Source organism: Chiloscyllium plagiosum, chromosome 36 (genome assembly GCF_004010195.1).
Source record: "Chiloscyllium plagiosum isolate BGI_BamShark_2017 chromosome 36, ASM401019v2, whole genome shotgun sequence".
NCBI lineage: Eukaryota > Metazoa > Chordata > Chondrichthyes > Orectolobiformes > Hemiscylliidae > Chiloscyllium > Chiloscyllium plagiosum.
Window position 1 is genome coordinate 38,505,284 of NC_057745.1, and position 26,059 is coordinate 38,531,342.

Consider the following 26,059-nt stretch of genomic DNA (forward strand, 5'->3'; position numbering starts at 1 on the left):
GCATTTGGATGGGTATATGAATAGGAAGGGTTTGGAGGGATATGGGCTGGGTGCTGGCAGGTGGGACTAGATTGGGTTGGGATATCTGGTCAGCATGGACAGGTTGGACCGAAGGGTCAGTTTCCATGCTGTACATCTCTATGACTCTATGACATATGGAGAGAAATACGTTCTCTTATCTACTTGGCTACAGACACCAAAATCTCATTTCCCAGTCACCTTCCAGCTACTGCAGGAAACAGCTTAAAAACCACAGGCAGTTTCTCAGTGAAAGAGGTCAAGGCTTTATGTCTACAACACTGCTCTGCAGAAATTTGAAAACTAGCAGGTGCTGACACAAGAATCTAGCAAGGTTCCTGTCAACCACTTCCTGTTGGCTGTTCACTTGTTCTACAGTTCTTGTTCTTAGACCATTTACAACTTGGAAATGCACATTGTTTTATACTGTGTAATGTGTTAGAGGAGATGCATCACCATCAGAATAACTTTTACATTTACAAATTCCAAAAAATCATTCACTCTTAAAATTGTTTTTTTTTAACATTTCCAATCAGAGTCCCTTGACCTGTTAGCACTTCAACGAGGAGATCTTCTCACATACCGCAGGCTAAATTCAAGATTATTTTTATTTTATGATTTTAATGCAAGATCAGCATCAGTCTTGTTGTGATAAACCCTACAAGGTCCTTGGGAATCACTAATTAATCGCCTTATAAAGTCTGTTGCGAATGACTTTCCATGGTAACGGGCAATGGTCTACCCAGCCGGAACTAGTAACCTGAAAAATGATGTCATCGTAAGGGGTTGGGTCTGGGTTCAAGTCCCATCTGCTCCAGAGATGTGTAATAATGTCTCTGAACAAGTTGACTAGAAAAATTAGGTTAAATAAAAAATAAAGGTCTCTGTTAGCAGTCTCTGTGACACAGTGGGTCAGCACATTCAGCCGTTAACCAGACAGCTGGAGGCTCAAAACCACCCAGGAATGCCGTTCACTTTACTTTCGAAGCCCTCTTGTGATGCAGAGGTAATGTCCCTACTACTGGACCAGGACACCCAAGTTTAAGTCCCACCTGCTCCAGAGCTGAGTATAACATCTCTGAACAGGTTGACTAGAAATGAGGTTAAGTAAAAAATTTTTTAAAAATATTAAGCAGACACGTGTCCTTAAGCTGTAATGCTTGTAAATATGAATTGGCTATTCAGGTGATCACTGGTGCTGGTTAAAATGAGTAAAAAACAAAAAGAAAAGCCAGGGTGCATTTGGTGGCAAAGTTGCTCAGTATTGTGTGATAGCACTTCTGAGAAAAAAGAAGAAAAAAAAGCAAACCCAGACGGCTTTTGTGGTGTGGTGGTAGCGTCCCTGCCTCTGAACCAGGGCTAATTGGGACTGTTAATCTGGTTCAAAGATGGAGCCCTGGCTGACATATAAAATAGGGGAGTGTCAGAGATGCTGACATTCTGGTAGCTGACTCTGAATGAGGCAGTACTAAAGTAAAGGACTGTACGTGTGTAAATAAAGGGTGACTTGGCAAAGGATACTTGTCTCTGTGGAATTACTTCACCAGGAGGTCTGGGTTCAGGTCTCATTGGTTCCAGGTGTGTGTAATAACATTTCTGTACAGATAAATTAGAAAATATAATAAAGCAGACACTTGGAGGCCCATGGTTCAAATCCCAACTGCTCCAAAAGTGTGTAATAACATCTTTAAATAAGCTGATTTTGTTTAAAAGCTTATGGTGGTGGCGGTGGTTCGGAGCTAAACAAAAATGAAAAGGAAAGTTCCAATGATTTAGTGCGGGAAAGTAATTCAGCTGTGAGCATAGACTGCCTTATCTCCTCCTCCAATTCTATTTTGATTTTGATTTTGTCCCTACCTCCCCCTCACCTTTGATGGTTTGCATTGTCCTTAACAGAGCTTTGCATGTAAATATTTAATTGGTTACATGGGTGATTACTGGCAGTGGTTAATAGAATCACAGAACTTTACAGGACAGAAGAAGGACACTTGGCGCATCATTTCTGTACCAGCTCCTGAAATAGCTAGTCAGTTAGTTACACTCTCCAGTCCTATCTCCAAAACACTCTAAGTTCATCACTTTCAAATATATATCTAGCTCTCTTTTGAAATGTCCTATGGAATCCACTTCCACCATTCTCCCAGGCAGCCTATTCCAAAACTAACAACTCTCTGAGTAGTTTTTCCTCATCTCATTCCGAGCTCTCTTGCTGACAATCTTGAAATTGTGATCCCCCTAGCTACTGATATACCAACAAGTAGAAACAGAATATCCTTCTTTACCCTTAATTTCTCTGCTCCAAGGAGAACAAGCTCAGTTTCTCTAATCTTTGCTAAAATTGGTCATTCCTGGTATCATTCTTGTCAACCTCCTCTGAATTCTCTACAGACATCACTTCCTTACTTTTATATTTAAAACATCTATTTACAAATCCAAGGAGCCTCTAAGCCTTCTTAACAACTGTTTCAACTTGCCTGACCACATTCAGAGAATTCCACTTGTGAACCCTGAGGTCCATCTGTTACTGTACTCCCCTCAACATCATACCATTCAGTCAGCATTGTCTCTCCATGTTTCTTTTACCAAAATGTATTACCTCACATTTCTCTGCCTTGAAATTCAGCTGCCTAGCTCACACCCTATTCACCTTTCTTTTGAAATTCTCCCATTTATCATCCACTCTTTTATCTACCAAAATGCGTTACCAATGAATTTTCTCCAGTTCAACTTTTAGATCCAGTCTGGGATCTTAATCATTGACTGATTTTTGTCCTTTACCATATTAATATTGAATCTTATTATGTTATGACTGCTATTTCCCAAATGTGCCCCCATTCTGACATTCTCCACTTGGCCTGCCTCATTTTCTAGGGCCAGAAGGCACAGCCCCTTTCCTGGAAACGCAGTTCCTGAAAGTTCTCCGGCACACATTGCAGAATGTTTACTGTTCTATAATAAATAGACAACAATAAATACCAAATCATTGTTCCCTTCTTGATTCTCACCTCCAACCAGATACTAATTTAGGACCTGCATCTTGTTCAAGGGCAATGATACTACCTTTGACTAAAACTGCTATACTTCCTTCCCCTTCACCCAACTAGTTCCTACACCAATTGTGTATGATAGCACTTCCGGATATTAAAATAAACAAAAATAAAGACCAAATTATGTGTGATAGCACTTATGGATACATTTTTTTTAAAAACAGACTCAGAAAATACTCTTGCAATGCAGTAGTAGTGTGCAATAACACCTCTGACCAAACTGATCAGAAAAAACATCTAGACAATATAAAACAAGCAGACCCAATTTAGTGTGACAGCACTTCCGATATTGAAAAAAATGCAGACCTGATTCATGCCTGGGTGTCCTTAAAGAGGGAGCACACGGTATCCATCAATGCTCTTGATTCTTTGAGAGATGGTGGGTACCGGAGGGGGAGGGGGATACAGTGCTTTATCTCTCCTCCCAACTCCAGTTTGATTTAGTCCTGTACCACTCTCCCTACCTATCCCACCTCCCCCCCAACCCTCACCCCTTCCAACCCTCCCCACCCCTTCACGTTTGATGGTTCGCAATGCCAATAGTGGGCTTTTCTAATTGGTTGCACAGGTCTGGTGGTGGTTAATAGTTGAAAGACAATAATAAGTCGCAGTGGGCTTAGTGGTTAGCACCACGGTGGCTCAGTGGTTAGCACTGCTGCCTCACAGCGCCAGGGACCGAGGCTCGATTCCAGCCTCGGGCAACTGTCTGTGTGGTGTTTGCACATTCTCCCCGTTTACGCGTGGGTTTCCTCCCACAGTCCAAAGATGGGCATGTTTGGTGAATTGGCCATGCTAAATTGCCTATAGTGTACATTATTAGCCAGGAGTAAATATAGGGTAGGTTAATATGTCTGACTGGATTGCTCTTCAGAGGGCCGGTGTGGATTTGTTGGACCCAAGGGCCTGTTTCCATACTGTAGGGATTCTAATTATATTTAAAAGGGATCTAAGAGGCAATATTTTCAAGCAGAGAGTGGTGCGTATTTGGAATAAGCTGCCAGAGGAAGTGGTAGAGGCTGGTACAATAACAACATTTAAAAGCATCTGGCTAGGACATGAATAGGAAGGGTTTAGAGGGTGTGATGCTGCTGCTCCTTTAACAAGGTTGTGTTGTCCTTGTTTTTATTTCTCAGAGGGGTTGTAAACGCAGAGACTCCAAGAGGTTTAGGTTTGAAGGGTTTTAGGGCCAATTTGATTGTAGCTAACAGATTCTGCTTCAGACAAAAGGCTTTCAAGTTTAAAAGTAACACTTGTACAATGAAAGGGGAAGGGACAGTTCTCCCAGCTCAGCTTTTCTCAGGTTTGGTTTGGTTTTAGCAGTCTGACAATTCAGTGAAAGCAGTCAGTCAGTTAAGAAGCTGCTAGAACTGAAAATGTGTTGCTGGAAAAGCGCAGCAGGTCAGGCAGCAAGCTGATAGACCCAAAGAAACAGGTCCATGCTGATCCTCCCTGCCTCTGACATCTCTCCTGTAAGAACGTGTTGGATTTTTCCTTTTTATGCAAAGGGGTGTTAATGCGGATTGGTGCAAGTATTTTTAACAGCATCATTGAGCTGGGATAATCTGTTGGGTTTACGGATAGGTTGTTATTCTGTATTCTGTTTTGTTTGTGTTTCATTTGGTAATCTTGCCAATAAATTCTGTTTTGTTTAAAACTAAATGGTTGGGCCAGCTGCATCACTCCTGGAATATCCACTCTGCACCTGCTTAAAACAGCTAGCAAAGTTAGGATCCGGGCTACTTTCTTGAAATGTTTTGACGGGGTCTGGCCTGATTCATAATAAGAGATTTGGGTCAAACACTGGCAAATGGGACTTCATTAATTTAGGATATCTGGTTTGCATGGACAAGTTAGACCAAAGACTCTGTTTCTGTGCTGTATATCTTTGTGCTTCTGGATCAACCATTTTCATTTTCAGCTTAAATAATGTGATACTGAAACAAGCACTGGAATAAAAAGCTGCTCAAAGATCAGGAAGCACAACCTTAAATTATGAATTCAACTGCTTTCTGTGCATTCTGTTATCCAATTAGAGTAAACACGACTCTTTCAAAGAAATGGTTTTTGTACGTGTGAAAAGGTTTTCCAGCAAATGAAATGTAGAAGACATAGTGACATGATCATAACTGCATCATTGCTTATGTGGAAAAGCACTTCTCTCCTCCACATTAATAAATAGGTAAAATACAAAAAAAAACAATCCTGTACCCCAAGAACTTCATGCAGAGTTGGAGACAGTCACAGAAAGGAGCAGGTAAGTGACACAGCCAGAGATTTCTGTTAGTGCACCAACACAATAAGTGCATTGGCTTCTGCTTTTACCACCTGCTATTGCAGGCAGGGCCTAGGAGCAGCATTAACTTGCTTTCATACCATGCTTTTAATGTAGAAAAACATCCAGAGAAACTTCCCAGGGTCATAAATAAATGAAAATTGACACCAAACCAAAACAGGGCTAGTGTTAATATAGATGTATTTTATAAGATGTAGGAACACAGAGAAACTATTCAGCCCAATAAGTTTACTCAGACCATTAATGAGATCATGGCTGATCTGATAAATCTCAACTCAATTTCCCGGCCTTTTGACTATAATCCTGATCCCTCACTGATTAAAAATCTATGTCAGATAGCAACCGAGCTTCGACAGTCCTCTTCTGTAAAGAATTTCACAGGTTCATCACTTCTGAGAGAAAAAAAACTCTTATGTCTCAAATAAGTACCCCTTGTTCTGAGATTATGTCCTCTGGTCCTTCACTCTCCCACAAGGAGAAACAATCTAACTGTATTGAACCTGTCAAGTCCCCTAAGAACAAACACAAAAATTGCTGGAGAAATCCAGCAGGTCTGGCAGCATCTGGAAGAAGAAAATTAAAGTGTGTAGTGCTGGAAAAACACAGCCGGTCAAGCAGCATTGAGGAGCAGCAGAATCAATGTTTCAGGCATAAGCCCTTCATCAGGAATGTGACTTGTGGGCCAAGGGCGCTGAAAGATAAATGGGACGTGGGTGGGGCTGGGGGGAAGGTAGCTGGGAATATGATAGGTAGATGAAGGTGGGGGTGAAGATGATAGATCGGTGCAGAGGGTGGAACAGATAGGTGGGAAGGAAGATGGACAGGTAGGACTGTTCAAGAGGGTAGTGCAGAGTTGGAAGGTTGGGACTGGGATTAGGTGGGGGGATAGGAAGTGAGGAAATTGGTGACATCCACATTGAACCCGTGGTTGGAGGATCCCAAGGTGGAAGATGAAGCGTTCTTCCTCCAGGCGTCAGGTGATTAGGGTTTGGTGATGGAGGAGGCCCAGGACTTGCATGTCCTTGGCAGAGTGGGAGGGGAAGTTAAAGTGTTCAGACACAGAGCAGTGGGGGTTAGTTAGTGCAAGTGTCCCAGCGATGTTCTCTGAAATGATCTGCAAGTTGGCATCCTGTCTCCCCAATATAGAGGAGGCCACAATGGATACAGTAGATGATGTGTGGAAGTACAGGTGAATTTCTGTTGGATGTGGAAGGATCCTTTGGGGCCTTGGATGAGGTGAGGGGGGGGGAGGCTTGGGTGCAGGTTTTGCATTTCTTGCGGTGGCAGGGAAAGGTGTCGGAAGTGGAGGGTGGAATTGTGGGGGGTGTGGACCTGACAAGGTAGTCGCAGAGGGAATGGTCTCTCTGATACTCAGATAGGGGTGGTGGGGTCTGTTTGTAGGTGGCGGAGGATGTTGCAATGTATCTGGATGTTGGTAGGAGGGAAGGTGAGGACTGGGGGGGGGGGTTCTGTCCTTGTTGCGATTGGAGGGGTGGCTTTCCAGGGCAGAGGTATGGGAAGTGGAAGAGATGCACTGGAAGGAATCTTCAACCACGTGGGAGGGGAATTTGTGGTCTTTGAAGAAGGAGGCCATCTGGTGTGTTCTGTGGTGGAATTGGTCCTCGTGGGAGCAGATGTGGGAGAGGCAGAGGAATTTGGAATAAGGGATGGCATTTTTACAGGAGGCAGGGTGGGAGGAGGTGTCCTCTTTCAGCCATATCCTGAAGCTCTTCAGCCACGTCCAGAAGCAGACTCACTATCAAAGCAACATCTCCTTCCTCAGACATGGAAAAGTCCAACTTTCGCAGCTGCACCGGCACCATTCTCCACCTTTTCCTCCACCACATCGATGACTGTATCAGCGCTACCTCGTACTCCCATGAGGATGTTGAACAGTTCATCAACTTCACAAACATCTTTGACCTCGACCTTAAGTCCACCTAGACCATCTCGGACATCTCCTCCCCTTCCTGGATCTCTCCATCTCCATTTCCGGCAACCAAATCAATATGGACTTCTACTCCAAACCCACAGCTACCTGGACTACACCTCCTCCCACCCTGCCTCCTGTAAAAACGCCATCCCTTATTCCCAATTCCTCTGCCTCTGCCGCATCTGCTCCCAGGATAACCAGCCCCACCATGGAACATCCCAGGTGGCCTCCTTCTTCAAAGACCCCAATTTCCCCTCCCATGTGGTCGAAAATGCCCTCCAGCGCATCTCCTACACTTCCTGCACCTCTGCCCTTGAACCCCACCCCTCCAGCATCAACAAGAACAGACCCCCCCCCCCCCCCGGTCTTCACCTTCCACCCTAACAACGTCCAGATACAGTGCATCATCCTTCGCCATTTCTGCCACCTACAAACAGATCCCACCACCAGAGATATATCCCCATCCCATCTGCATTCCTCAGAGACCATTCCTTCTGCGACTCCCTTGTTAGGTCCACGCCCCCATCCAACACACCTTCCATTCCTGGCACCTTCCTCTGCCAAGGCAAGAAGTGCAAAACCTGCACCCACACCTCCCCCATCATCTCCATTCAAGGTCCCAAAGGGATTTTCCTGTACTTCTACACACGTCATCTGTTGCACCCGATGTGGTCCACTCTACTTTGGGGGAGACAGGACGCCAATTTGTGGATCATTTCAGAGAACATCTCTGGGACACTCGTACTAACCAACCCCACTGCCCTGTGGCTCGAAGACTTTAACTACCCCTCCCACTCCGCCAAAGACTTGCAGGCCCTGGGCCTCCTCCATTGCCAAACCCTAACTTATTTCTGCCTTGGGACGCTCCAACCACATGGGATCTATGTGGATTTCACCAGTTTCCTCATTTCCCCTCCCCCCACCTAATCCCAGTTCCAACCTTCCAACTCTGCACTACCCTCTTGAACAGTCCTACCTGTCCATCTTCCTTCCCACCTATCTGTTCCACCCTCTGCACCGATCTATCATCTTCACCCCCACCTTCATCAACCTATCGCATTCCCAGCTACCTTCCCCCCAGCACCACCTACATCCCATTTACCTTTCAGTGCCCTTGGCCCATAAGCATAATTCCTGATGAAGGGTTTATGCCCGAAACGTTGATTTTCCTGCTTCTCAGATGCTGCCTGACTGGCTGTACTTTTCCAGCACCGCACTCTTCGACTCATCTCCAGCATCTGTAGTCTTCACAGAGTTAACGTTTTGGGTCCAGTGACTCTTTATCAGAACTGTTAGTAGCTAGGAAACAATGGTATTTATGCTGAAGCCAAAGTTGGGGGGAAGGGATTGGGAGCTGGGAGTGGGGGATGAGGTGAGCGGAGAATAGATGGTCAGAAACAGAGCCCAGAGACAGAGAGATGTAAAAGGATTAGGGAGATTATACATAGCAGGCAAGTAGAGAAGTAAAGCTGAATAAGTGATAATAAAAGCTAAGACTGAGGAAGTGGGTTAGCTATGCTGAATGCAATCCATATAATGTGAAAATGGGCCTAGGAATACATGAGAATGGGTGACTGTGCAAAAAGCAACCTATGTCATAACAGGATGTGGGATGGGTGAAAAATCTGGAAGGATGGATCAGCCCACCCCACATGCATGTGTCAGCAGATTTGAAATGCTAACCCTGCTTTCTTCCCACAGATGCTGCCAGACCTGCAGAGTTTCTCCAGCATTTTCTGTTTTTGTTTCAGATCTCCATTATCCACAGTTCTTGGTTTTATTTAAGTCCCCGAAGAATTTTATATGTTTAAATAAGGTCACCTCTAATTCTTCTGAACTCTGAGGAGTACAGGCCCAACTACTCAACCTCTCCTCATAAAACAGTCCCTCCACACCTGGAATCAGAGTAGTGAATCCTTGGTGGACTGCATGCAATGCCGTATGTCTTTCCTTAAATATTGTTCATACTATTCCAGCTGTGGTCTGACCAGTGTCTTATATAGTTTTAGGTAGACTTTCAATTTTTATATTTCATTCCTTTTGAAATAAAGGCCAAAATTCCATTTGCCTTCCTATTACTGACATAACTTGGATGCTAGCTTTTGTGATTTATGCATGAGGATTCCCAAATCCCTTGTGCTTAAGGTTTCTACTGTCTTTCTCCATTTAAATAACACTCAATTCCCTATACTTCCTTCAAAAGTGCATAACCTCACATCTTTCCTCATTGTGTTCCGTCTGCCAAATGTTTGCCACTTGCTTAACTTGTCCATATTTCTCTGCAGTCACTTTGAGTCATCCTTACCACTTACCTTCCCACCTATACTTGTATCATTTGCAATACTGGCTATTGTACATTCATTTCCTTCACCCAACTCATTAACATAAATTGGAAATAACCGTGGTCCCTGCTCTGATGCCTGTGGCCTTCACTCATTATAGGTTGCCATTCCCAAAGATACCACCCCCCCCCCCCCCACCTTATCCCAACTTTCTGTTACTTAGCCAATCCCCTATCCATGCTAATATATTCTCTCCAACACCATGGAATATTATCTTATTCAGAAGACTAACATCTTAAGCGTTCTGAAAATCTAAATATTTTCCATCTACTACTTCCCTTTCTTTTCCTTTTCATATATTTAAAGAAGCTCTTGCTGCCCATCTTGATAATACTTGCAAGCTTACACTCATTATTATTATTTTGGTCAACTTGTGTCAATTTTTAGAACTTTCCCAATCCTCTGGCTTATTACTAAGATTTGCCACATTATATATGTCTTCTTTCCATTTGATGTTGTCCTTAGCTTCCCTGGTTAACTATGGTTGGTTCATCCCTTCCTAGATTTCTTTCTCACTGGAATATATCTTTGCCGAAGTCTTGGACTATTTTCTCAAATGTCTGCCAACTTCATTCCAGGTAGCTTGCCTCTAATTGTTCTGTAATTACCCTGAATGCAAACTTGTTCCTGACCCAGACAGGTTCCTTCCTCTAAACTGGAATGCTAAAATCTACCATATTATGGTTGATGTTACAGATCAGGAGCATTTAACTGAAATGTACAGGGGCGAGTCTGTGAAGAGGTGGAAGTTGAGAATGAGAATTTTAAAATTGTTGCCAAATGAGACTCAACATCGGTCACACAAACAGCAGTGATGAGTAGACAGGCCTCAGCCTAATCTGTAATAAGATTAACAGAATTTTAGACAATCTCAAATTTTTGGACAAATATAGAGGAAGAGTTTGGACAGCATTGGAATCTCATTGTGGGCCAAACCACCTGACTAGCTTTCTGTGACATATTGTGTCAGTACAGCAACTTACTAGTAATCAGTACAAAGGCGAAGCACATAGTCAGAAAGCTCACCACAAAATGCTATCGTTACATTTCATACACTCACCTTCTCTAATAACCTTGCCTTTTCATCTGCTTTCAACTGCATGTGAGCTTCAATCAGGAGTTGCTTAGATTCTGGTTAGAAATAAAAGATTGAAAAGACGTCCATTTCAAAGCTTTAAATAAGGAACTACAATGAAATGCAGTGACAAAAGGCAAAGAGCAGAAGTAAGCTATTCAGTCCATCGATTCTGCTCGGACAATCAAAGAGAACATGGCTGACCAAATAATCCTCAATACCACTTCCTTGACGTACCCTGTAATCCCTGATTCTCTTACCTTCCCTTGATTAAGAGTCTGTCCATCTCAGCCATGGATACAATTACCTAGCCAGCTCTACAACTCTGTGCAGTAAAGAATTCCACAGATTCACCCTCAGAGAACAAACTGCTCCTCATCTCTGTCCTAACTGGGTGATCCCTTACTGTAAGAGGAGGAGGGCAAGGAAACCAAACTCTCCACATCTGCTCTGTCAAACCTTCTAAAGATTTCACTTCAATAAAGTCACCTGTAAATCCTCTAGACTTCAATGAATTCAAGCCCAACCTATTCAATCTGTTCTCATAAGGAAATCTCTCCATACTTGTGATCAATCCAATGAACCTTCTCTGGACTGACCCCAATACCAGTACAGGGGGTTCCCGATTTACAAATATCCAACTTACGAATGCTTGTACTTACAAACGGAATCCCATGCAGAGTTTTGAAATGTGAAGATCTGATATACAAACTTTTCCTGTAATCACAAATGATTGCTTTCCATTGTCCTGAATGTGCTCAAACTTGCAAACAAATTGTCTTGCAAATGGACTCTAGAGCAGAACCTGTCCACAATCTAGGACCACTATATTATTCCTCAGATAAGGGGATCAAAATATTTCACAACATCTAGGTATGGTCTGACTAGTGCCTTATATCATTTTATACTCCATTTCTTTTGACAGGCCAACATTCCATTTGCTTTCCTATAACCTGCTGAACCTCAATGCCAGCCTTCTTTGATTTTTGCATGAGGACACCCAAATCCCTCTGTGCGGTAGCTTTCTCAATTTAAATAAAAGAATCATAGAATCCCTACAGTGTGGAGCAGGCCACTTGCCCCATAGAGTCCACACCAACCCCTTGAAGAGCATCCCAACCCGACCTACCTATCCCTGTAACCATGCATTTCCCACAGCTAACCCACCTAGCCTGCACGTCGCTGGACACAATAGGAAATTTGGCATGGCCAACCTACCTAAGCTGCACATCTTTGGAGTATGGGAGGAAACCTGAGCAGGAAACCCACACAGACAAAGAGAGAATGTACAATCTTCACAAAGATGGCATCCAATGGTGGAATCAAACCCAGGTGATTGGCACTTTAAGGCAGCAGTGCTAATCATTGAGCCACTATTCTGCCAAATATTCAGCTCCTCTATTCTTCCTGCCAAAGTGCATGACATCACATGTTCACACATTATATTCCGTCAAGCTTCATGAGAGTTGTTGGAGCTGCAATAATCCAGGCACATGGGGGGGTGATTTATTCACCACCGCATTCCTAGGCTCTGACCCACTCTTGTAGCCACTGTGTTTATGTGGGAAGTCCAGATGAGTTTCTGGTCAATGATAACCTCCAGGATGCTGATAATGATGGATTCAGTGATACTAACACTGCTGAATGTCAAGGGACAGTGATTAGATTGATTCTTATTGGAGATGGTCATTGCTTGGCATTTTTCTTGCCACTTGTCAGTCCAAACCTGACCAGACCCTCTCAAAATAATTCAAGAAGGTAGCCTAACCATAACTTTTTCTTATTTTAAAGACAGATGTGAAGTGTGTGTTCCAGATGTGATGCGACTGGTCAAACTATTCAACGTTAAGCTAAACAAAATTTCTTCAAATACTATAGTTAAAATACAAACAAAAGAAAGAGGAATTTAGAATAACTTAACCATTTGAAAACTTAACCAAGTGATAGATACAGTATCTATTACTAACTAACTGTCTCAATACAGTAATTTCCCATTAACATATACCTTGGCAAAAAGGTAAATTCTGACACATATTCTTACATGCAGTTTTCAATCTAGGAGGAAACAACATCAAAACAGACTTCAGAAAAAAGTAGCAGCTAGGAATCCAACCATTCTGAGACCCAAACAGCTTCTAACTGTCACAGCTACAAAAACTAGAATGCCCGATCTGAGAGAACTGGCCACTCCCCCTTCCATTGTTACAACTTGTTCTAAAAGACATCCTAAAAGCCTCCTAAATTGTTGACTTAGGCCGTCTGCAGTAGTCACTTCAGCACCTCTGCCTTTCCAACTTCTCAACAAAAAAACTCAACACAAAATAACCTTTTTAAAGTGACAGCATTGTCACACTGCATATTGTCCAGATCCTGTTGATTAGTATATGGACTGCTTCAGTTTCTGAGGAGTCACAAATAGTGCTGAACATTGTGTAATCAGCAGTGAACATCTCCACTTCTGGCCTGTAATGAAGGATGAAGGGCTTTTGCCCGAAACGTCAATTGGATGCTGCCTGACTTGCTGTGCTTTTCCAGCACCACTCTGATCTAAACTCTGCAATGAAAGAAGGTTATTGATGAAGCAGCTGAAGGTGTTGGGCCTAGGAGCTCCTGTAGAGATATTGTGGTGCTGAGATGACTGACCTCCAACAACCGCAACAACATTCCAATGTGCCAATTATCACTCCTACCAGAGGAGAGTTTGCGCCCCCCCCCCCCCAACCCTCACCATTCCCATTGCCAAAATCCAGCAAATGTGACCTTGATGTCAAGGACTGTCACTCTCATCTCACCACTGGAATTCAGCTTTTTGTTCCACTATTGAACCAAGGTTGTAATGAGGTCAGGAGCTGAGTGGCTCTGGTGGAAACCAAGCTGGGCGTCACTGAACAGGTTACTGCTGAATAGCACCTTCCATCACTTCACTGATGATCGAGAGTATACTGGTGAGGTGATAATGACCAGGTTGCATCTGCCCTGCGTTTTTGTGTACAGGACATGATTGGGCAAGTTTTCACAATGTCAGGTAGATGCCAGTGTTGTAACTATACTGGAACAGCTTGGCTATACAAGCAGCCAAGTTCTGCAGCAGATATCTTTAGTACTGTCACTAAAATGTTGTCAAGGTCCAGTGCCTTTGCAGTTTCCTGTACCTCCAACAGCTTAGAGTCATAGAGATGTACAGCATGGAAACAGGCCCTTCAGTCCAACCCGTCCAAGCCAACCAGATATCGCAACCCAATATCCCACCTGCCAGCACCTGGCCCACATCCCTCCAAACCCTTCCTATTCATATACCCATCCAGATGTCTTTTAAATATTGCAATTGTACCAGCCTCCACCACTTCCTCTGGCAGCTCATTCCATACAAGTACCACCCTTTGCGTGAAAAAGTTGTCCCTTAGGTCCCTTTTATATCTTTCCCCTCTCACCCTAAACCTATGCCCTCTAATATCACGTTGAGTGAAACAAATTGGCTGAAGATTGGTATTTGTGATGCTGGAGACTACTGGAGGAGGCCGAGATTGATCGTCCACTCTATTTTTGACTGAGGATTACTGTGAATGCTTCAACTTTATCTTAGGCACTGCTGTGCTGGACTCTTCCATCATTGAGCATGTGCATATTTGTTGTACCTCCTCCTTCAGTGATTAACCCCAAGTGCCCAGGCTTGTCCTCTTTGTCTGCATTTTTTAAAAATTTTATTTTTACTTCTTCCCCTTTTTTTCTCAAACTTACATGATAGAGAGAGCTGTTCAATAGGAGGCAGCTTCTTCAGGAGCACCATGAAACTCGCTAACAGAGTCAGTCAGTCGGCCTGTGAAGCCTGGATTGAGACTTTTCCTTCTGTGTGGAGTGGGTACCTGGCAGCAACATGGCGTAGGCAGGAAGCCTGGAGCGGAACACTGGCAGGGGAATGCTGTGGACTGGGAAGCCCAGAGCGGGACACTAGCTGCGGCATGGTGTAGCAGTGGAGAAGGAAAAGTTGGACTCTCTAAGTTTTCTTCTTTTAAATTCTATTGTAAGTTAATGTGAACGGTGCCCCGGTATGGGGATAGTACACACTTTTCACTGTATTTTATATTGACAATAAAGCATACTCTATTCGTCTATTCTATTCTAATTGCCTACCACTATTCATGACCAGATGTGGCAGGTCTGCAGAACTTAGATCTGATCTGTTGATTGTGGGATCACTTAGCTCTGTCTATCACTCGCTGCTTATGCTGTTTGAGATTCAAATAGTCCCAGTAGCTCAGTGGTTAGCACCGCTGCCTCATAGCACCAGGTACCTGGGTTCAATTCCAGCCTCAGGCTACTATCTGTGTAGACACACATTCTCTCTGTGTCTGCATGGATTTCCTCCCACAGTCTAAAAATGTGTAGGTTAGGTCAATTACCCATGGGAAATGCAGGGTTACAGGGATAAGGGAGGGGGCTGAGTCTGGGTGGGATGCTCTTTGGAGAGTTGACTTGTTGGGCCAAATGGCCTGTTTCTGCGTTGTAGGGATTCTATAGTCCAGGTTGACACCTCATTTTCTGGTATGCCTGCTACCCCTGGTATACCCTCCTGCACTGTCCATTGAACCCGGGTTGATCCCCTGGCTTGATGGTAATGTTTGAGTGGGGGATATGCCGGGCCATGAGGTTACAGATTGTACTGGAGTAGAATTCTGTTGCTGTTGATGGTCCACAGTGCCTCAGAGATGCCCAGCCTTAAGTTGCCAGATCTGTTTGATGTCTGTCCCATTTAACACAGTGACAGTGCCACACAACACGATGTAAAGGCAGAACTTTGTCTCCACATGGACGCTGGCAGTTTTCCAATCCTCTGAGGATGGTGACGGTTTCACACAGATGGTAATACCTGTAATGGTCTGAGCTGCGAGAGGAAATGGTGGAGGGTGGTACAATAACAATGTTTGAAAGGCATCAGAATGAGTATATGAATAGGAAAGGTTTAGAGAGATGTGGGCCAAATGCTGGCAAATCATACTAGATCAGTTTAGGATATCTGGTTGGCATGGATGTGTCAGACTGAAAGGTCTGTTTCCATGCTGTACATCTCTGTGACTGTGATTGTTAAGATTCTTGGAAGATTACAACCAGAGCATCTGCTATCTTTGTAGCTACTTCTTTTAATATCTCTGATGTATTTCATCAGGCTCAGGGGACAGATTGGCTTTTAGCCCCATTAGTTTCCCAAGAGCATTTTTTTCTCTGGTAATGGTTATTATATTTATTTCCTCTCCCCTTTTTGCTCTTCATTATTTATTATTCTTGGAATGCTATTGGTGACTTCAATCATGAAACATTAGTCAACTCTTTTGCTATTTCCTGGTTCCCCATTATTTTTCCCCAGCCTCATTTTCTTTGGCTTTGCTTATCCTTTTTATATATTGAAAAAGGGTGTTAAAGTTGCCTTGCTGTTACTTGCAAATTTACCTTCAAAGTATTTTTTCTCCTCTTTTTTAATTTTCTTGTTCATCTTTTGTTAGTTTTTATAATTTTATCAATACTCTGACTTAAGATGTTGTAGATTTTTTCTTTTAATTTGATGCTATCCTTAACTTCCTTGGCTAACCAAGGTTGACTTACCCTCTTCCTGGAATCCATCTTTCTCACTGGGATGTATTTTTGTTGCGAATCATGAACTTTGTTTTACATAGAACGATCAAATTGTAAATAAAATTAATAAATAGTTAATGCTTTGGTGGTGTTAAATGGGGAAAAGAATGTTGCCCAGAACACCAGAACCAAGATACCAGAAGAATTCCTTCATTTCTTCAAAAAGCTCCACTAAAATATCAGGACTGGAGCTGGTTTAACATTTCACAAGAGTAGCTCCATCATCAATACAGTACGCCAGCTGTACCCACCTCGATAGTACTCTGACTCAAAACATAATGGGTTCAACTCTTGCTGCAGGGCTCCAGCACAATTTCTAAGTTAAAATTCCAAAGCAAAACGCAGGGAGCACTGAACAGTAATAACTGCTCTCTTTCAGATGAGACATTTAACCAAGGTTGTATCTGTCGACCTAGGGAGATTCCATGAATTATTTTAAAGAAAAGTGTGGAGGTTACCTCATGTTCATTATCAATTAGCACCCAAAAAGCAATCATCACTTTGCTGTTTGTGGGAGCTAGGTGTGTGCAAATCTGCTGTCACATTTCCTACATTACAACACTGACTATATTTCAAAAATTTTTAATTATCTGTAAAGGGTTTAGGGAGTTCCTGAAATCATGAAAAGTGCTACACAGATGTAAGTCTTTCTTCTTACAATAGCACTGGACTATGTAGTTCATCCTGCGTAGTTCATCTCCCAGTATATCTTCAGCAGCATTATGTTTATATATAACCTCACGACCTGCATTGAGGTTTGAATCCACAATATACAAACCCAGAGGGAGCAATTGATCCAAACTGACAATACAGTGAGTTAGAGCACAGTCTCACAATACTTACTAGCGATGCAGAAGTCTGCATTTACAATCTGCCACAATACTTAGTCTTTGATCCAAATCACATCGTACTACAGATCTGTGCAGTAACAAGTTGCATTGAGACAACATGTCTAACATAATAAAATGTTCTAAGGTCAATGAGACAAGAATAATTGAGTCCAAGAGGAGATACTAGGATAGGTGACTAAAAGCTTGGTGAGAGAAGGTTCTCAGGAGGAATTTAAAAGGTTTAGGGGAAGGAATTCCATAAATTAGCGCCTTGACTGCTGAATATTGAGGTACAAAACATGAGAGATCAAGAAGAACTTACGAGCTCTGAGGAGATTACAGGGATTGAAGGAAAAGTTCAAGAAAAAATTTGAACATGATGATGAAATTCTTTTAAATTGAAGCTACTGAACCAGAATTGAATGGAGGTCAGTGGTCATCGGAGAAGCCTCAGCAGAATGCCTGAGAATTAGAACCCAGACACCTCAGCTTTGGACGGGCAGGATGATGGGAGGGCATGCCAGGAGAATATTAGAAGAGCTGGGTTCAGTGGTAACATTAACATCGTTGAGGATTTCAGAAATAGAGGCAATGAGTTGGTGAGGGAATTCGGAGGATGCTATCTGCTATAACCTTGCTGTGGACTCAAAAAAACCCTGATAAAATCTTAAAGTACTGCAGTCTACAGCCTCCCTTCCTGATGGGCACTGGAAGATGTGATTGATTAATTTTGTATAGCACTGTAAACTGCACCCTCTGGTGGTGATTTTTGACTGATTCACAACTTAGTACCCAGCCAGCTTGAATAGATTTCCAAAATATATTCACATAAGTACTTTGAAAATATTAAATTTATTGATTTCACAGTGCTTCATTGGTTAAGTAAAGTGTGCATCAATTCATTCAGGATTCTTGGCTAGATAGTATTTGAATCAAAAAAGTTAGGATAGTTGTGGGGGTAGGCCAAGCAAACAGGGTGGCCTATGGACATGTCCTTGTTTTCATGGTTAGTTGGTAGCATTTGAGCACTTTGGGCAGTTGAGGACTCTGTCTGTACTCAATGCAGTTGCCAAGGATTAGGGGGATCTCACTGAAACTTACAGAATCCTGAGAAGCCTGGATAGAGTGGATGTGGAGAAGATGCTTCCAACTCATAGGAGACACTAGGGCCTGAGGGAACAGAGTCAGGGCGAAGGGACAATCATTGGAACTGAGGTGAGGATTAATTTCTTCAGCTAGAGGGTGGTGAAAATGTGAAACTCATTGCCGCAGAACGCTGTGAAGGGCACGTCATTGAGTGTATTTAAGACAGAGATGTTTAGGTTCTTGATTAGTTTAGGGATAGAGTCATAGAAATGTATAGCACAGGAACAGACCCTTTGGTCCAACTCGTCCATGCCAACCAGATATCCTAACTAATCTAGCATTTGACCCATATCCCTCAAAACCCTTCCTAAACATATACCCATCCAGATGCCTTTTAAATGCTGCAGTTGTATCAGCCTCCACCACTTCCTCTGGCAGATCATCCCATATATGCAGAAGTCTCTGTGTGAAAACGTGGTCCCTTACGTCCCTTTTAAATCTTTTCCCTCTCACCTTAAATCAATGCCCTCAAGTTTTGATTCCCCCTACCCTGAGGAAAAGGACCTTGGCTATTCACCTTATCCATGCCCCTCCCAATTTTATAAACCTCCGCAAGGTCACCCCTCAGGTGCCTCCAATCTAGGGAAACTATCGCCAGCTTATTCAGCCTTTCCCTATAGCTCAAAGTCTCCAAACCTGAAATTAAGGATCTACTGATGACCATGAAATCATTGTCAATTATTGGAAAAACCCATCTGGTTCACTAATGTCCTTCAGGGAAGGAAATCTGCCAACCTCCCCTGGTCTGGCCTAGATTTGACTCCAGACTGACAGCAATATGATTGACTCTGAATTGCCCTCTGAAATGGCCTAGCAAGTTATTCAGGTGTACCAGTTGCTACAGAGTCTTAAAGAAATGAGAGTGGACAAATCGCCAGGCATCGACCGAGGCACCAGAAAAGACAACAATAGAAACAGCCCTGTCAACCCTGCGCAATCCTCCTCACTAACATCTGGGGGCTACTGTCAACAGTCTTGTGGCTTCAGGTTAAACATGGGCAAGGAAACCTCCTGCTGATTACCACGTACCGTCCTCCCTGAGCTAATGAATCAATACTCCTCTACATTGAACAACACTTAGAGGAAGCACTGAGGATGGCCAGGGCATAAGGCATACTCTGAGTAGGGGATTTCAATGTCCATCACCAAGAATGGCTCAGCAGCGGTACTACTGTTCAAGCTGGTACAACTGCAGCATTCAAGGACATAACTGCTAGACTGGGTCTGCGGCAAGTGGTGAGGGAACCAACAAGAGGGAAAACATTCTTGACCTCATTCTTACAAATCTGCTGGCTGCGGATACATCTGTCCATGACAGTATTGGTAGGAGTGACCACCGCACAATCCTTGTGGAGACAAAGTCTCATCTTCATATTGAGAGTGACCTCCATCATGTTGTGTGGCACTAACACCATGCTCAATGGGACAGACTTTGAACAGATCTAGCAACTCAAGACTGGGCATCCATGAGGCACTGTGGCCATCAACAGCAGCAGAACTGTACTCCAGCAGAATCTGTAACCTCATGGCCCGGCATATCCCCCACTCAACCATTACCATCAAGCCAGGGGATCAACCTTGGTTCAATGGAGAGTGTAGGAGGGTATGCCAGGGGCAGCATCAGGCAAACCTGAAAATGAGATGTCAACCAGTTGAAGCGTGTCAAACAACATAAGCTAAGCGATCCCACAACCAACGGAACAGATCTAAGCTCCGCAGTCCTGCCACATCCAGTCGTGAATGGTGATGGATAATTAAACAACTCACTGGAGGAGGAGGCTCCACAAATATCCCCATCCTCAATGATGGAGGAGCCCAGCACATCAGGGCAAAAGATAAGGCTGTAGCTTTCACAGCAATCTTCAGCCAGAAGTACCAAGTGGATGACCTACCTTGGCCTCCTCCAGTGGCCCCCAGCATTACAGATACCAGGCTTCAGCCAATTCAATTCACACCATGTGACATTAAGAAACAACTGGAGAACTGAATACTGCAAAGGCTATGGGCCCTGACAACATTCTGGCAATAGTACTGAAGACTTGTGCTCTAGAACCTGTTGCGCCCCTAGCCAAACTGTTCCAGTACAGTTACAACACTGATACCTACCCGACAATGTGGAACATTACCTAGGTATGTCCTGGACATAAAAAGCAGGACAAATCCAAATGAGCCAATTACCGCCCCATCAGTCTACTCTCAATCATCAGTAAAGTGATGGAAGATGTCATCAACAGTGCTATCAAGCAGCACCTGCTCAGCAATAACCTGCTCAGTGACGCCCAGTTTGGGTTCTGCCAGGGCCACTCAGCTCCTGACCTCATTCCAGCCTTGGTTCAAACATGGACAAAAGAGCTGGATTCCAGAGGGGAGGGAGAGAGATAGCCCTTATCATCAAGGCTGCATTTGACCCAGAGGGGCATCAAGGAGCCACACTAGGTATCAGGGGCAATCTCTCCCTCGGTTAGAGTCATACCTGGCACATAGGAAGATGGTCATGGTTCTTGGAGATTAGTTATCTCAATTCCAGGACATCTAAGCAGGAGTTCTTCAGGGTAGTGTCCCAGGCCCATCCATCTTCAGCTTCTTCATCAAAGACTTTCCCTCTATCATAAGGTCAGAAGTGGGAATGTTCGCTGATGATTGCACAATGTTCAGCACCATTCGCGACTCCTCAGATACTGAAGCAGTCCATGTTCAAAGCAACAAGATCTGGACAGTAGCATTCATGTCACAAACATGCCAAGCTATGACCATCACCAATAAGAGATAATCTAATCACCGCCGCCCCTTGACATTCAATGGTGTTACCATCTCTGAATCTCCCAGTATCAACATCCTGGGGATTATTAACCAAAAGCTCAACTGCACTCACCCATAAACACAGTGGCTACAAGAGCAGGTCAGAGGCTAGGAATACTGTGCCAAGTAACTCACCTCCTGACTCCCCGGAGCCTGTCCACTATCTACAAGGCACAAATCAGGAGTGTTAAGAAGAAAGCAGCCTGCTTGATTGGCACCAAATCCACTCCCTCCATCACCGACACTAAGTAGCAGCAATGTGTACTATCTACAAGATGCACTACAGAAACTCACCAAGGATCCTCAGGCAGCACCTGCTGTATGCCTGATGAAGGGTTTTTGCCCAAAACGTCGATTTTACTGCTCCTCGGATGCTGTCTGAACTGCTGTGCTTTTCTAGCACCACTAATCCAGAATCTGGTTTCCAGCATCTGCAGTCATTGTTTTTACCTCAGGCAGCACCTTCCAAACTCACAGCCACTTCCATCTAGAAGGACAAGGGTGATAGATAAATGAAAACATCACCCCCTTCAAGTTCCCTTCCAAACCACTCACCATCCTGAATTGGAAATATATCAGGAGGAGAAAGTAAGGACTGCAGATGCTGGAGATCAGAGTCAAGAGTGTGTTACTGGGAAAGCACAGCAGGTCAGGCAGCATCCGAGGAGCAGGAGAATTGACGTTTCGGACATAAGCCATTCATCAGGATTCCTGACGAAGCTTATGCCCGAAACGCCGACTCTCCTGCTCCTCGGATGCTGCCTGACCTACTGTGCATTCCCAGCAACACACTTTCAACTTGGAAATATATCACCATTCCTCTGTTGTCGCTGGGTCAAAATCCTGGAATTCTCTCTCTAAGTGTATTGTGGATCAACCAAAAGCAAGTGGACTGCAGTAGCTCAAGAAAGCAAGTCACCACTACCTTCTCAAGGGCAACTGGATATGGGCAATAGATGTTGGCCAGTCAGCAATATCCACATCCACAAATAAAGAACTCTTTAAAACCTTTAAATCCTTGCAAATCTTTTCTGATCAAATGTTACAGGGAGAAAGCACGGAAATGGGGTTGAGAAGCATACAAGCATGATCGAACAGTAGATCAGAATTCGTGGTCTGAATGACCTAATTCTGCTCCCATATCTCGTCATCTTATGGCATGTGATTTGAGAAAATAGCCACTTTGAAAACTGCTCTGTGCATTTTTGACAACAATACAACCTGAAGTAAATACGCAAATTTGCTAAATTCCTAGTGGTCACTCCACTGTCACCCCAGGAGGAAAACAGCACAGCATGACAAGCTCAAACCCTCTCATTACTGGCCCTCTCACCTTAAACCTATGCTCTCCAGTTTTGGAGTCCACTACCGTGGGAAAATAGCCCTGGCCTATTCAGCCTCTCCCTCCAACCCTGACAACACCCTTGTAAATCTTTTCTGAACCCTTTCAAGTTTCACTTCCTATAGCAGGGAGACCAAAATTGCACACAGTACTCCAATGCCCGTACCAATGCCCGTACAACTGCAACATAGAGTCATAGAGACGTACAACATGGAAACAGATCCTTTGGGATCAACTAACTCCCATTCTCAATGCAATGACCAACTACAGCAAGCATACCAAACATCTTCTTCACTATCCTATCTAGTTGCAAATCAATTGTCAAGGAACTTTGTACCTGCACTCCATGTTCTCTTTCTTCAACAACACTCCCAGGACTCTACCATTAAGTGGCAAGGTCCTGCCCTGATTTGCCTTTCCCAAATGCAGCACCTTGCCTCCCTTTCTGTGTCTGCTGCAAATTCCCTCTATCTTTTCCTGGGCTCAGTCACTGATAGTTCACACTCACTCCCAAACCAAATCTAAGGAAAGATTCAGCTGCACAATGCGGCCTGGTCATGGCACCAATTAATTAAGCAAATATTTGAAAGATATTTTGGTCCAGGAGAAGTTATATGTTAGGCTGGGTGACACAGGAGCTGTAACTTACTGATGTCTTCCTGGGTTGGTTGACAATGACAGCACTGAACTGGAAGATTTAAAAAAAAAGTTAGTGAATGTTTTATCGGCAGACTGAACATTTCCTCCTCCAGTCAGTGCCCATTGCCCTCAGTCAGTGACCAATGACCCCAGTCAATGACCCAATGTCCCTAGTCAGTGACCAATGCCCTCAGTCAATGGCCCAATGTCCCTGGTCAGTGACCAATGCCCTCAGTCAGCACCCTAGACAGGTGATGAGCATAAGAGCAGCTCACCTACTAGGAATTCTTGAGCAAGCAACTTGGCTCCAGTCTCCCTACCAGTGCTTATCTACCACTGTGGTGTAAACGGTTAAAAATTATGTCCCAATACATGTGTGAATCTAACCGGAATGGAGGTGTTGCTTAATCTTATTACACACCTCCCCGTGTGAATCTTCTTATCTGTATGTAACCAGAATGGAATGTGTTTTTTAGCCTTGCTCTGCTGTTCACATGAATGTTTATATCTGGTAAAGAGTATATCAGCTGGAAAAGTCTTCAGTTCGGTGAGTCTGCTCCGGGGTTACGTTTAACCGCCGAGCGTGGGTTGTTGGCAACCGCTCTACGAGAACTGACGGCTCCCAGTTCCGGTAACATGTAGAGTGAGTATAAGCCAGACCCGTTGTAAGTATGAGAGCTGGTTGTGGCGACGCTGCGGGGAATAAAATGCTCATATTCTAGCAGACTCGCCTCTTGGCTGTTTGTTCTGTTTCAGACGACTTTCCTGCGAGCCTGGTCCTTGACCTTGAGAATTTTTTAAAACATTTTGGCGTAGTCGGCAGGATCAATCGCAATTGAGGAGAGATTTTGATACAGAACAATGTTTTGGAAAAAGACTAAGAAACCAGAAGAACAAACTGTGGAGGTCCCGACCGTCCCGGGATGGCATGGACCGTGGAATGACGTGGCAGTTTGTTTGAGAAATGGTGGGGGGCGACCGGAGGAACCCCAGGGTCGCTGCTGTCCACCCTTGAGAGGATCCCAGTCCTGTCGAAGAATCCCGTGCCTGGGGTACAGCGGAGGATGTGGGCATGTCCAACAAGCTGAAGCGGAGTTAACAGAATTGAATGGGATAGAACTGAACTGAACTGAATTGAACTGAAGTGAATCAAATTGAACGGAACAAAATGGAACTGAGCTAAATTGAATTGAAATGGACGGAACTGAATTGAACACAATTGAATTGAACTGAACAGACCTGAACTGAACTACACTGAATTGACTGAACTGAAATCAGCTGAAACGAATTGAACTGAATTAAGCATAATGTAACACATGTATTGGGCCAAGCAGTGGAATGTGGTGAAAGAGTTAAAATTATGTCCCAATACATGTGTAAATCTAAGGTGTTGCCCGTGTGAATACGATTTGAACTGAATTAAGCATAATGTAACACATGTATTGGGCCAAGCAGTGGAATGTGGTGAAAGAGTTAAAATTATGTCCCAATACATGTGTGAAACTAAGGTGTTGCTTAGTCCCGTGTGAATCTTCTTATCTGTATGTAACCAGAATGGAATGTGTTTTTAGCCTTGCTCTGCTGTTCACATGAATGTTTATATCTGGAAAAGAGTATATCAGCTGGAAAAGTCTCCAGTTCGGTTGAGTCTGCTCCGGGGTTTATATCAGCTGGAAAAGTCTCCAGTTCGGTGAGTCTGCTCCGGGGTTACGTTTAACCGCCGAGCGTGGGTTGTTGGCAACCGCTCTACGAGAACTGACGGCTCCCAGTTCCGGTAACATGTAGAGTGAGTATAAGCCAGACCCGGGAGTCTGCTCCGGGGTTACGTTTAACCGCCGAGCGTGGGTTGTTGGCAACCGCTCTACGAGAACTGACGGCTCCCAGTTCCGGTAACATGTAGAGTGAGTATAAGCCAGACCCGTTGTAAGATGAGACCTGGTTTTGGCGACGCTGCGGGGAATAAAATGCTCATATTCTAGCAGACTCGCCTCTTGGTCGTTTGTTCTGTGTCAGACTACTCTCCTACGAACCTGACCTTGAGAATTTTTTAAAACAGACAGTGCTCCCTCAGTACCTCAGATAGTGCTTCCTCAGTACCTCAGATAGTGCTCCCTCAGTACCTCAGACAGTGCTCCCTCAATACCTCAGGTAGTGCTTCTTCAGTACCTCAGATAGTGCTCCATCAGTACCTCAGACAGTGCTCCCTCAATACCTCAGATAGTGCTTCCTCAGTACCTCAGATAGTGCTCCATCAGTACCTCAGACAGTGCTCCCTCAGTACCTCAGATAAGGCTCCCTCAGTACCTCAGACAGTGCTCCCTCAATACCTCGGAATGTGCTCCCTCAATACCTCAGATAGTGCTCCCTTCGTACCTCAGAAAGTGCTTCCTCAATATCTCAAAATGTGTTCCTCAGTACCTCAGATAGTGATCACTCAGTACCTCGGAAAATGCTCCCTCAATATCTCAAAAAGCGTTCCTCAGCAGCTCAGATATTGCTCCCTGAATACCTCAGACAGTGCGCACTCAGTACCTCAGAAAGTGCTCCCTCAATATCTCAGACAGTGCTTTCTCAAACCCAGAAAGTGCCCCCGCAAGCCCTCACTTAGTACTCCCTCAATACCTCAGATAGTGCTTCCTCATTATATCAGATAGTATTCCCTCAATACCTGAGATAGTGCTCCCTCAGTACATCAGAAAGTGCTCCCTCAGTACCTCAGGTATTGCTCCCTCAATACCTCAGATAGTGCTCCCTCAATACCTCAGATAGTGCTTCCTCTGTACCTCAGAAAGTGATCCCTCAATAGCTCAGATAGTGCTTCCTCAATGCCTCAGATAGTGCTTCCTGAGTACCTCAGATAGTGCTCCCTCAATACCTCAGACAGTGCTCCCTCAATACCTCAGATAGTGCTTCCGCTGTACCTCGGATAGTGCTCCCTCAGTACCTCAGACAGTGCTCCCTCAATAC

The 26,059-nt window shown here is 44.1% G+C and overlaps 1 protein-coding gene across 7 annotated transcripts in view; it reads right to left on the bottom strand.

The window, feature by feature from the left end:
- Positions 1-26,059, bottom strand: part of hoatz (HOATZ cilia and flagella associated protein) — a 64,490-nt gene that overhangs the window by 34,851 nt on the left and 3,580 nt on the right. For all 7 annotated transcript variants that reach the window (XM_043677752.1, XM_043677754.1, XM_043677751.1 and 4 more), the window contains exons 3-4: positions 23,103-23,141; positions 10,694-10,764 (exon numbers count right to left, since the gene is read on the bottom strand). In XM_043677752.1, coding sequence (XP_043533687.1) covers positions 10,694-10,764; positions 23,103-23,141 — 110 coding nt within the window. The remainder of the gene's footprint in view (positions 1-10,693; positions 10,765-23,102; positions 23,142-26,059) is intronic.